Source organism: Rhododendron vialii, chromosome 7a, assembly GCF_030253575.1.
Source record: "Rhododendron vialii isolate Sample 1 chromosome 7a, ASM3025357v1".
NCBI classification, from domain to species: Eukaryota; Viridiplantae; Streptophyta; class Magnoliopsida; order Ericales; family Ericaceae; genus Rhododendron; species Rhododendron vialii.
Window position 1 is genome coordinate 2,719,848 of NC_080563.1, and position 13,726 is coordinate 2,733,573.

A 13,726-nucleotide genomic window follows, 5' to 3' on the forward strand; every position below is an offset into this window, starting at 1 on the left:
AAGTCCGAACATAGCTCCATTTACTTGAACCTGAAACCTCACCATTCTGCTGGGCCAAAAGCCTGTTGGCGTTTAGGCTACGCTTAGGCCCCTCTCCTTGCTGCTGGGCTGAAAGCCCGTTTGCAAATACGATGTACTGAGGAATTGCTTAGAGTGACAATTACAATCCAACAATAGTCCACTCAAAACCACCATCGCGGATCATTTCAGGCACAAAAACAAAGAATACCATCCATTTAATTACAGAAAAGTAGAAGAATATCGGCAGAAGAAAAAGATAACCCTTTATGCATATCCAATAAATGAACTCGGCAGATCACTGCCGAAAACAAGGAAACTTGCATTTCAAAGAAAACCTCAATTACTTTACGCTGGATATATAAGATATTTTTTTACATAAATTATTGCTGCTAAAGCAGCCGGGGGCAAAAACACGTAAAACAACATACAACATTGGAACACCTGCTACCAACTCTGTGCATTCTAAAGTCTAAAGAAGAAAACTAAAGTCCCCTGAATAAACTTGACGGTACAGAAGCACTTGGTAGTCAAAAACCAACGCTAACTCTTTGGACGCTATGAAACTGTTATTTTCCAGTAAGAAGTGAGAACCATTACAGAAGAAGAAAAATGCAAGTATTGAATAAAACTATCATACATCTCAAAACGTGAGGTCAAACCGTATGTGAGATCAACACGATCGTAGCAAAACGGGACCCACTGACGAGCTCAGCATTTCGCTAAGGGCTATTTGAACATCATTCGACCCGTGCTCACAGCATATCAAGCTTGAGAGTAGGGGAAAGAAGTGAGCCAAGTTTTTCACAAATGAAGAATCTCCTAAACTGCAAATAGCTTGCAGAGTCGTAACAATAAGAGGGGCCCGTGCAGCCAATTCTCTCCGCTTACCAGAACCTAAAGGAATCAACCACTGGGGGCCCCCACCAACAGATGACTGGGACACCTGTCCAGAACGCGCAATTTCTATATAGAATTGGAGGACTTCTTGACAAAGGTCAACCAGGAGAGATTCCACTTCTTCCTCATCATAACTCTCAGGCCTATCCAGAATTAGGTTCTGTAAAAATGTGAGGCAAATTTGGTAAGACTCATTCTCAAGCCGTAACAGTGGGGGATCTTGCATTTGGGTGATGGATCCCAGCTCCTGTAGCTTTGAACGTAATGTAAGGTCGCTGTTTATCTTGTGAGCGTGGAACCCTGCAGCACGCACAGCGTCGTATAGGACTATGGTATTTTTGGCTGAAAGCTGAGGTCTGTACATGCTGTAGATCTCCATCACGGCCTGCCAAAGTTTAATGCAACAAGGAAAACAAAAATCTCATGACAGGTTTGTAATTGCTTAAAATGAAAGATTAAACAAGAAGAAAACAGCCGGGCAACCAATTATGTAGATAACTCATGGTAGAAATATACAACCATATTCTCCAACACGAGTAATTACTTTTATCTGCTGGCTTCATCTATGAATTATGAACACTCGGCAAATCAACAAATAGTGTAGCAATGCCAGCAATCTAGATACTAAAATTCATTAAGGGAATCGATTTTGGCACTCCCCAAATTGATAACCACACTCACAAGGGGAGTGCCAAAATCCATTTCATATAGGAATTGATTTTGGCACTCCCCCATTGGGAGTGCGGTCATCAATTTGGGGAGTGCCAAAATCACTCCCCTTGATTAAAGACAAACCAAAAGAGTCAACAGAAAAACCTGTTCGATCATGTGAATGTGTGCGCTCGTAAAAGTACAGAAACATCAATATATGCTTCAAGTACTCCATTTGGCAGCTAAGTTTTGCAGATTATTTCCAGGTAAAAGACAAGTCTACTATACCAGCTAACTGAGCTTACCTCACAAATACGGTACACGACTTAGAAGCATATTTCACAGAACAATCAGAACTGAAAGGGAAGAATTTTCTACCTGAATCAGTAAAAGTTGGACAGCAGCTCGGCACTTGGCATCAGAAATAGCAGCATGAAGACGGTGTCTCTGAAAGTTCTCTGAATCATCATCAGGGGTACGAGACCCATTAGTGTCTTCATTATTCTGTCGAGAGAAAGCTTCTTCATTGCTCCAAACCTTAGCATCTCCATCAACAATGAAGGATAAATCGGGAAGTGTAGCATTGACTGCATCTTTCAGAGATGAAACCACTTCTAACCACTTGTCATCAGAAAAAAAATCCCCAGCATTGCTCATCAAACGATGAAATGCTGCAATCCCAATACCAGCAAGGCTTTGGTGAGGACGTTTGATAAAACTTACCAATAGCATCAACACTTTCCTCAAAAGTGGATTGACAGTGCCATAGAAGTTAACAAAAAGATCTACAACTAGTTGGAGGGCCAACGTGCATGTCTCATAGAGCCACGCATCTTGGTCAAGCTCATCCAAATTACTATCTGTCCCCTGACTAAGCGAGTCTCCACCAGATGGATCAATAGTATGCCGCACATAGTCAAAGATAGGAAATAGGACCGAGTCAAACACTCTTTCCCACAGCGGTAAAGAGAAATGATGACCATGGTTGCGCAAAGTATCAAAGAGTACTTGTAAGGCACTCTTTCTGATTTCAGGCCTTGGGTCAAAGCTAAGTTCTGACAATCCTGCGCAAAGAAAAGAGAAATGTTTCAAACTTTCAACGATTTACCAAGTGAGCATAGTTGACTTTCAGATTAACTATATGGAAACTATCAAAAAAGCTCTGAAAAGTAGATGACTTTGTAGGACAATAAACAAAAGCCAAACAATTTCCTTACCAGCTAATAAAGGGAACCAAAAATACAGATGGTCTTCCTTGTCTGGCAAGTCTCCGTTATCATGTTTTCTATCTTTACCATTTTGAGGTGAAGATGGAGAAATCTTTCCAGAACCTTCCTGCTCCTTATTCCTTGATGAGGACCCTAGATCTCCTTCAGCAAGTTTTGCCGCACAGAATCTAAGGAAAGCAATAGCATTGAGACTAATGTCTTTGTTGAACCTACTATTCGTGAATGCAATCAAGCAATTCACACAATCTGTAAAAGTGGTGGTTTCAGTCTCCGTGATGTATGGGAAGTAGTCGCGCACAATCTTCTCAATTATTTCGAAGGACAGCAGCACAATGTTTTTGTGATCGTCATAAGCTGCTGTTGTGAAGACCTGTAAAATGTTCACATCATAATGAAAACATGGTTCTAATAAATTGAATCGACAACAGATACTCCAACAGTGAGAGGGGGTGTGTGTGTGTGTGTGTGTGTGTGTGAGAGAGAGAGAGAGAGAGAGAGAGAGAGAGAGAGAGAGAGATCTCAATACCATAAACATGCTCTTCCACCCTGATTTGACATTATTTACACGAGATAAAACCATCTGAGAAACGCATCTGATGATTAATTCTCTAATTTCCACAGCGCTACTTTTCCGCATAACAATTACAAAAGGCTTCATAAACTCATTCTGAAAATTGTAATTAGCCAACTCTTCCCGCTCCAGAAATTTCATTGATAACTGGCGCAACGAATCCATGGCGAAAATTGCAATTGAAAGGTTTTCAGAACAGCCAATGGTTACAAAGAAGTCAGAGAGTACATGCCAGATGCTCGACCACACAAGTCGGATGCGGTTCATGTTGTAGTGCCTATTCATAAGAAAAGAAATCAACTAGATTTGTCACAATCGTTTGACAGCACTAAATCATCAGAAGTTAAAACAAAAGGTCAGGAAAAAGTGAAACTAATTCATACGCAATCTCAACTATCTTCGTAAGGCTGAAAACACGTGGATCAGATGTAGATCGCAATTCTTCCATAGAGACCTTGCAAAGAGCCTTGACAAAGTCAACAATTGCCTCACTATTTAAATTTTGACTCCGTGCAAATATGCGATTCATCTCACCAACTTGTTCCAACATATTTAAGTTCGACACTAGATTGTTCATCTGATCAGATGTAATTCCTCCAGAAGCATTGCCGCCAATGCCAGCACTGTCATATGAACCCCTTTTCCCAGATCCAGCTGCCAGTTGAATCCTCCCAGGCCCCTTCTTCTTTAGAACAGGAAGGATATTTGACTTGGATTGTTTTGATTTTTCCAAATCATTCTGAGGAATAGCAAAGAAAGTTGCATCTAGAGGAGCACCTTCTCCCAAGAGATGCAAATGCTCAAAACGTGATACACACGTCAATATGTGTTCCCAAGCTTCCTGTAAGTAGTTCCCATCTTCATCTGCAATTGCAACTAGTGCCTGTATCACAAACCAAAAATGCCAATTCATGTGCCAGTTCCATGAGCAAGGAAAAAAACTCAGAGTCCAACAACTTGTCAGCTGTCAAAATAATGTAGGAAACTAAATGCTGAAATCTGAATAGTCATAATCATTTGTTTTAAACAGGAACTTTTTAAACCATAGACAGGAACTTTTTCAACCTCCAAGAATGTCATCCCTTGACACAATAACCATCGTCAAAGGCTCATGTGCATTAATTTCGAAACAAATTGTAGCCCTTTATGGAGTTAGTGATGAACAATTTCAGTTTTGCTTGATGATTTGAATCGAGTATGCATATAACACATGACTAATGCATTAAATTCAGAAGCACGCAAAGTAAACAATAGAACCCCTTAACTTATATATTCAACTCAATGAACAAATTCCGAATGCTTTCCATAGAAGAAGCCAAAAACAATTTTTGTTTCCTAGAAATAGAAACCAAATAATAGTGGATTCCAAAAAGAAACATACTGAAACACACTGAACATACCATAGCATTGAGATATTTCTACACCTGTTGGAAATACCCAACAAAGACATTTCATGTGTTTCCAAATTCTTTAGCCATTTACCTAGTGTTGCATAAACATTTCGCTTCTTAGCTTACCGAAGCAACATGGGAAAATGAAATTTGGTCCTTGGTTCCATTACAGTAAGTACACCAGAGGAAACCAACCTTGATGGCATCTATATTTTTCTGTTTGATGTCCGCAGGCGAGTGGAGGGAAGTAAACTTTGCGAGCGAGGTTACAAAAGCATCTCTATGAGTCTTCATGGACATCACTGCAGTAACATGGATTGCATATCGGAAGCCTTCCAAACATTGGGATATTATTACTTCATCGTCACTTTGGTCAAGAGGAACACTAAAAGCAGCCAACATAGGAGCCCAGCATGCCTCAATCATGAATCTAAGGATGACAACATCTGTCGCTGCATAATATACAGACCTGCAATTGAGCAACACAATTCAACATCAAGAACAAACATCGATACTCATTTACTCCAGAAGATCATTTGCCAGGCTTTAGCCAAACAGGGAGGGGGCTACTGCCAAGTACTGATCCTTATTTTATAGTCCATCCCAGTCTACACTAAATTGTTTTTCTCTCTCGTGCTCTCTTCCTTTCCGCTTTTCCTATTTCGACTTTTGCTAAGTTTAACTCATTTTTTTATACCTGTGTCCTACATTAACTTCTCACTAATGATCTTTTACAGATTTACTTCTTAGGCCTTAAAATATCTTGAACTTCAATAACCAAAATCATTCTAAGAAAACCATGCTGAAAGAATGACCAGACACCGCACCAGAAGAAATTCAAATCATTCACTTTGAGAAGCCAGAACCACAAAGAAAAGACAAATATAAAATACATGGACTCAAAAGATAAGAATATATTGCGGTGTAAGATTAGACAAGGCCTAAAAGGAGGACAGCAGCAAATTGGATTTTATATATCCAACCTTGGGTATTCACAATAAGTAGAATTCTGTTGTAAGCCACGTAATACAACTGTCTAATGGTACCAAGAGAGTAGCAGTCATAAACCTAGAGGGTAAAAATAAATGGTCTTACTCTGATTTGCGAGCTTTTTCTTTAAATTGTTCTTGCATGTGTCTCATGAGATCATCACTGGTCTCCATATCCTTGTCTTCCCACCGTTTACGGATCACAATATTCAATATATTATCTAATCCCAAAATTCTGTTCGAATTTGTAGACTGCTTTTGTTGAGGAGCAAAACCATCGTCTTTCATTTTAATCTCACTTCTTGATATTCGCTCGAACAATGATCTCAAGTACTCCTCAGGTAAATCTTTACCATCGTCTATGCCACGATTGTTTCTAATAAAACCATCAGCTGACATCTGCAAAATTTATGACAAATTCCCAATGAGGAGAAGGTCTTCAAGATTTTAAGACACCCAATAACTCCAAACGACCATTTATAACCTTACCTTGTTCTTGACCATCGGATTATGAGCATCAGTGTTGAGCAATATGACTGAATAAGCAAGGACATACGCTGTGTCAGCACTGGTGAATGCCTTTGGATTACATTTGCAGTACCGCTCAGCAAACTTTTCCATGATACGGTCAATCTTCTGTGCCTCACCCGGCAATCTAAAACCCAGTAGAAAGGCTCTAATTGCCTCATCGAACTCCATACCTTGAAAATCAAAGGAATCCACATATGCATGCATCACTTTGAGAGAGAGATCTTCCCTTTCCCCCAAATAATCACCAATCAAAGACTTGTTCAACCCAGATGCATTTTTTAGGAAAGCTGCTATCTCTTCTGGTGAGTTACCCACTTTATTTGCATTTATCAGAAAATCAATACCTCTTTTAGGTTTTCGATTAAAGAGAGAGATACCTTCCTGCCATAAATATCACATTAGATTCCATTAGAGTAGTGAGTGGAATTCTAAGAAGATAAGACTGTCTAGCTATAGAACTCCAATACATTTACTTACCTGAAGTTCAAGCTTGTATGCTCGGCGCTGCTCGATTGCTGAAACATCAGAAACTTCACTGGAGGCTTCAGAATGAGAATCTGATGTTTCAACAGGCTCATCTACACTCCCATTCACCATGGGAAGACTCCCAAGCTCGGAGCTGCTGTTCTCAGATCCTTCAATATTCTTTAGAGAATGAGAATCTGGAATGCGCAATTGTTTATTCATCCAGTCTCCCATAGATTTCAAAATAGACCCTAAACACTTCATTGCTTCAAGTTTCATGGTTGCTTCCTGAGGTGGCAACAGTGTAGTGGCAGTGCCAGGAGGGACCCCTTGAGCAGTTTTAAGAAGTCCATTGACCATTCTGTAAATGATAAGATAATAGAATAAGCCTGCTACCATACTAAAGAGTAAAGACGCTCAATGTCGTCAATGGAATTTGCACCAATTGTCAAACAAAAACTGAACAATTAAGGCAGCACGAAACATACCTCTCAAATATATTTGACGAATTGACATCACAGTCGTAGTTAAGGAATATGTCAACCAAAATCTGTGAATCAAAACAGAGCTTCTCAAGAAACCGAAGCACTATCATCTTCTGCTGGAAATTAGGTTGAGCAACATTTTCTAAAACTCTGAGAACGATCATAGGGAAAAATACTCCAATCTCCGCCTTCAATCCGGCTCTAAATCTTGATACCAGACTAATGAAAATAGAGCAAGAAAGCTGGAAAACAATCATAAGTGTTGAAGCACTGTTCTTCAGCAGCGACAGACACAAGTATTGCTTAATGGCACCTAAAAATCTGTTCCACGAGAAGAAAGTTCAGAAGACCAATCAGTCAGCGTAGAGAGAATTTACAAGTACAATGAGATCATTTAATGTATAAAGAAAGAGGTAAGAGAATATTATGCAAACAAACAAGTACAAAGCAAGAGTTCTCAATTTATTGTGTAAATAAACCAGAGAATGCCACTATGCTTACTTTTTGATCAGCAAGAGCAAAAATATTGAGAACAAGATAATAATGTAGTAAAATACTAATGATGAGATGTCCACTGAAAGAAAATAAAGATAAAGGGCAATATTTCTCACACTCTACAAATAGCTTTCCAATGTCTAGTAATAAAAAGTAAGAGAGAGGACATTTAATGTATAACAATAGAGTTAAAGAATACTATGTACTCAAACAAGTATATAGCAAGAGTTCACGAATTATTACGCATTAAAAAGGAGAATCCCATTTTTCATCGCAGAAACCTGAAATTATGAAACCTGCTTACGGATTAATATATAAATTCTAGCCCAGAGAGAGAGATATCTAGCATCACAACAACAATGCAGAATTGTCGCAAAGCACTAAGCATAAAACAAAAGGGTCACAACGAAAAGGGGCAGATGGAAACCGCTGTGGTTTATGATACAGAGAATTAAATAACCAAGGGCACCAATCCTACAAAATCTATCTCCACTACAAAATCCCTTCGCAAGACTTCATCAATCTATAGAATTGAACTGCAATTAACTCAAGGATAAGAAATTTGATCATAGAAATTTTTCTGAAATAAAAGCCAAAACAAGTGCATGATTATTGATGGTGGACCAAACCAAGCCCAAAACAATCCAGGATAATGTCGTTCCACAAAATCATTCTCACTTTCAGATTCAAAAGCCACAACTTCTCAAAAGACTAACATGATGCCTAAAAACGACACACAACCAAAGAAAGAACAAATTAAGCAGGAATGATTAGCTTGCAAAACAGGAAGATTTACATCAAGTTAGCTTAAAATGTAACTTGAAAATAAGATTAGCAAAAACCATAAGCACCTGGAGGTCCTGGACTATGGTTGTTTAACTTGAAAACTGCTGGCTGACCTGGTGAAGTTGAATTGATGTTGCCTGAAGTGCTAAGCTGGTTGACTATTAACCATGGACATCAGCCCAAACTCACCTTAACGTATATAGTATATATATTGCTTTTATATAGCTACAGTAACCTTAAGAAAGTGGGAATGTAGAACTACGAAAACCTATACAACTAATAAAATACTACTTTTTAACCTCTAGTTAGCCTTTTTCATGATAGTCATTACGCAACTTCACCATTGTTCATCAAGCCAACGACCCAGAAGTGATGAGTTGCCTCCTTGTCCATTTTGTACAAACAACCCAAACCAAACTGAGCTTTTTCTCCAAAAAACAGGCCATGCAATTATACATCACACATGCAAATGTCCCAGTTAAAGGTCTAAACTAGAATTTCGTAATGCTTATCTGCAAAACTCCAATATCGAGAAAGGGCAAAGGCAATTTCAGCATTAACACCAGCTTTGAAATTAAAGTTACAAAATCCGGCGAAGGCCCCCATCACCCAACTGCCTAACTCGACGAGTTATTATAATGGTTACTCCAAATTGCATACAGCAAGTAACTATTTCACTCCATATCAGTTCGCTCTTCTTCTCATTATACTTGAAAAACTTGTTCCAGACTTCCATTTCCTCTCTCTTCTCTTGCTTCCAGTACAACACTACAGGCACTATATTCTTCCAACCTTACACAGCATAATCTACATGCTACACTACTTCCTATCTAGTTATCAACAAAACTCTCTATACTACTCCAGCATGTGTTTTACCACCGAAATGTTAATTGCAACAAGTGTCAAATGTCTGCCATCTGCTTTCCACAACAAATCAACCACTGCTGGAAAAAATCAAATCTCAAACCCCACTTCTGTCCTATACCATCTCACCATTCTGATCTCAACTCAAAATAGCCATACCTCGATAACTCAAGACCCTAAAATGATATCCTAACAAGTTTCACTTTAAAGCTTAGATTTCCACTTCCATATTCAGCAAAATTGTATGGAAAGGTGCATAAACTGAAGTTTGAAACCTTAAAAGTACACTACACATCCAATACAATCCCACAATCTTAATAGATAGACCTAGTGAAGAAGAAATGTAACTCAACGAGTTATTATAATGGTTACTCCAAACTTCATACAGCAAGTAATTATTTGATTCCACATCAGTTAGCACTTCTTCTTCTTGTTATACTTTAAAAACTTGTTCCAGACTTCCATGTCCTTTCTCTTCTATTGCTTCCAGTACAACATACACTACTTCCTATCTAGTTATCAACAAAATTCTCTATACTACCTTCTTTCCAATACTATCTCACCGTTCTGATCTCAAATCAAAAGCCATGTCTCGATGACTCAAGAACCAAACATGATATCCAAACAAGTTTCTCTTTAAAGCTTAGATTTCCACATTCCATTTCCTAAATCAGCACAATTGTATGGAGAGGTGTACAAACTGAAGTTTGAAACCTTAAAAGTACACTACACATCCAATAGAATCCAACAATCTACAACTATCATTCAGTGAACACCCCTTTGGTGTGACCGTCAATTTGGAGTCTGGCTCACAACTTTTTCCCCAGACTACCCCTTTAACTAACTACCTGCAAAAAACTGCCAAGAACAAAAATATTGCAATCCAAAATTTCTTCTCCCCTCTTTTCTATTTTCACATCCCAGATTTCAACCCAGGCTTATCTCAGTCCAAGATTTTCCTCTTTCCATCTTTTGCATGACAAGATTTGCACACCGGTGTGCCCGGGCATCTAGTTCAGCATAATGTAGGGAGATGTGCATAAATTGAAGTTTGAACCATTAGTAAAAATCTCTGCATTTACTAAAATCCAAGATACCTAAACATAAAGCAAAAACCATGAGAAGTGTTATACCACCTTTCACTAGTCCTGAAAACAGCACCAGCATTCTCCAACAAGATCTTAAGCAACTCCAACGCCACAATCTTCCCCCTCATCAACTGCGGATCTGCCAAAGCCTCCTTAGGAGGTGTCTTCATCGACAACTTACACAGCGCTCTGAACACCAAAAACGCGTCCCTCCTCAACTTATTCCCAATCTGCACGTCCAAATCGTCATCCCTCTCCGTCTCCCCATCCGCCAACTCCCCCTTCCTACCCTCCAACGCCGTCTTATACATGCTAATCTCCCAATACTTGGCATCCAACATGTCCTTATCCGTCGAATCCAACAAATCCGCTGGATTCGTTGACTCCACGGTGACCCTACTCTCAAACGCCCCGTCATGCACATGCACCCCCGCCCCACCACGCGGCGTCCCCACCGGATTCAAAACCCCGTCAATGTCCTGCATAATCCTAGTTATAAACCCTTGAACGAACATCGTCATGTTACTGTTATCCTCCCCTTTCTCCATCGGCTCCATCAGCTCCGCCACCACGATAGGCTGCACCGGCACCGTAGACGAGTCCGCCTCCATCCGCCTGAACACAATCACCAGCATCTGTATCAGCGAGGCCTTCGCCGTGGTCTGGTTCACCACGTTCTTGCTCCCTAGATACACATCGTAACAAGTCCTAACGATTTGCAACAAACAATCGCCATGAATCCGTAAACTAACGGAGGTGACGGCTGATAGTAAAGTCTTGAGCACTAACAACTCGATGGCCTCGTCGGCGAGTTCGCTGCATTTGCAGACGGATTCGACGAGCTTGGAGAGGATGTCAGCCTCGTCGGAGGCGCCGCGGAGGTAGCCGTGGGAGATGAGTTTCTGGATGCAGTCGAGGGCGGGATCGGCGATTTTGAGGTTACCCGAGGAGCAGGCGTGGATGATGGGGGAGAGGATGAGCTCGGATTCGGCGAGGGAGGGTTCGGAGGGGCCGCCGTCGTGGAGGACGCCGGGGGAGGTGTCGGGATCTGATTGGGGGGAGGTGGGGGTGGGGGGTTTTTCCGGTGAGGAGGTGAGGCGTTCGAGGACGGATTTGGACTCGTGGACGAGCTTGGAGTGCTTGCGCCAGGAGCCGTTTTTGATGATTTTTTCTAGGGCGGGGATGAGGACTTGGTTGAGGCGGGAATCGGCTTCCGAAGAAGCCATTCCCAGGGCGGGAGTGGGGTGGGGTGGGGTGGTTCAGATCTGGAGAGGGAATAGTGGTGGTGTTGACGGGTGTTTTGGTCTTAGCCAGGTGGTTAGCTGGCGGCGGCGGTTGGTGGTTGTTTCGTGATCGCGGCGTAGTGTGAAGGTCGTTGAGAGGGGAGGGAGAGAGAGTGAAGAGTGGGGAGCGGAGAGAGAGAGAGAGATGGGGAGGAAATTGAAGCTCTGGATCTTCTTCTTTTTTTTCTTTTTTTTTTTCTTTGTACTCTGCCAATTGAAGCTCTAGATCGGGTATGGGGTTTGGGAACCTTTTGACTTGTCATGGTTTGACTCTTTTGTGGATAAATTCCTCTGACGTTCCTGTTGTTTTGGAATGATACATCTGAGTCCATCAATATCGGGTAATTATAGAGAGACCATATCCAACTTTATTTGTCTCTGTTTACGGGGAACTTTAGTTAATTTCTCATAAGGAAATACTTCAATACACACCGCCTTCAATAACGTATTATATACACCTAACAAAGGGTTCAGATCGCACCACATCAACAAAATATGACCTGAAGAACTGGTCATCCAACTGGTAACTTTTTTAGCCACTAACATTCATAACTAGACCACAAAAATTCATAAAAGCTATTCATAACTAAATTAAATAAGCCATGACAAACTCATAATAAGGCAAAATCCACAATATCTCATAAGAAAAAGATAACGTACCACAAATTCTCATAAGCAGTAAATCAAGACTGAGCCCTGAGTATAAGTCCACCGGGCCACCGCCTAGAACCTCTAATTTGTGGCCCAATAATAGGGCCCTAAAATTGAGAACGTCTATATATATTATACTACTAGTCCTGTCTTATTATATAGATATGTCACATATTTGCAATTAGGATAACTTGGTTTAGTGGTTTGATGCGCGTGCACCTAAACCTAGGTCTCATGTTCGAGTCCTTCTTGTTAAGGCTTCTTAAAAGTTTATGGGAGACCATGAGCATTGAGAGAAATTGGAGTTTGGGACCCAAAACGAACACATTTTTAAGCATTTAAATGTCTAAATAATACTCAATACAAAATATAATTCTTAACATATAAAAAATAATTAATATTAAAATTAAAATTTGAAAAAAAAAACCCCCGAAAACGCCCCCATACGTCCACAAGTAGCTCCATCATTGGATGTAAGTTCATTTCGGATAGAACTCCGTCGGTAAATTTTAAAAGTGTCTTGAATTTGTTTTCAACAGAATAAGTATTTTAGGTTGACGTAAGTTCATTTCATGATTTATTCTTTGGGGTTTTTTTTTAATAAAAAAAACAGCTATAACTTAACCTTTTTAACGAAGAAAACAAATAGTACAACCCTTTTGTCCTCCATCCATATATCTATGGCCTAAACACATTCTATGACATTAGAGAGGCTCAAGCCACTCTAGATCTTGAAAACTGAAATTTTTTCCATTCTGTAGGTATAGAGTCTGAGTTTTCAACTTTTGACGTATCAACCCATAATCAGACACTGACAGCATTCTTCTTTCCAATGTTTTAAACTTGGCTCATATAGTGAAAAGCTTCTAGAACATCTGTTAATAGAGCAATGGAGGAGACATGTTGGTTCAGAAAGGCTACCATCCGTTCAGGGTCTCTCCTAAAGTCTGAAAGTAAAAGAGCATCAAATCTAAGCCTATTGTGATATCAAACAAATGGCGTTAATGATAAAGCAATGAGGGCACTTTTTCAATGCTAGAAACACAATTTTTGAGACAAAATATCAACCATGTTCATTTCTCTAAAACTTGTGTGTTACACGAAGGAAAATTAGCAGCATTTGTTTAACAATGCAATCATAAAATACCTTCCATATTTTTTCTTTAACTCCCATAATATAAGTTACAAATGTCCTACTTATAGATGAAGCAAATATTCAATAAAAATAGAATTATCAGCAATTTTTAAACTAGCAAATCAACACCACCAACATTTGGAATCGAAATGGATAGAATAGATGGCATTACAAAATTGAAAACAAATAACAAT

The 13,726-nt window shown here is 39.8% G+C and overlaps 1 protein-coding gene across 1 annotated transcript; it reads right to left on the reverse strand.

Annotated features, from left to right (window-relative positions):
* Window positions 1-343: 343 nt before the first annotated feature.
* On the reverse strand, window positions 344-11,964 carry LOC131333468 (brefeldin A-inhibited guanine nucleotide-exchange protein 2). The gene is made up of 11 exons (XM_058368003.1): window positions 10,512-11,964; window positions 7,234-7,551; window positions 6,758-7,106; window positions 6,239-6,661; window positions 5,856-6,148; window positions 4,956-5,229; window positions 3,753-4,252; window positions 3,325-3,646; window positions 2,787-3,168; window positions 1,948-2,633; window positions 344-1,303 (listed from the first exon to the last, which is right to left on the reverse strand). The coding sequence occupies exons 1-11, from the start codon at window positions 11,687-11,689 to the stop codon at window positions 692-694; spliced, it is 5,337 nt and encodes a 1,778-aa protein (XP_058223986.1). The 5' UTR covers window positions 11,690-11,964; the 3' UTR covers window positions 344-691.
* Window positions 11,965-13,726: the final 1,762 nt, after the last annotated feature.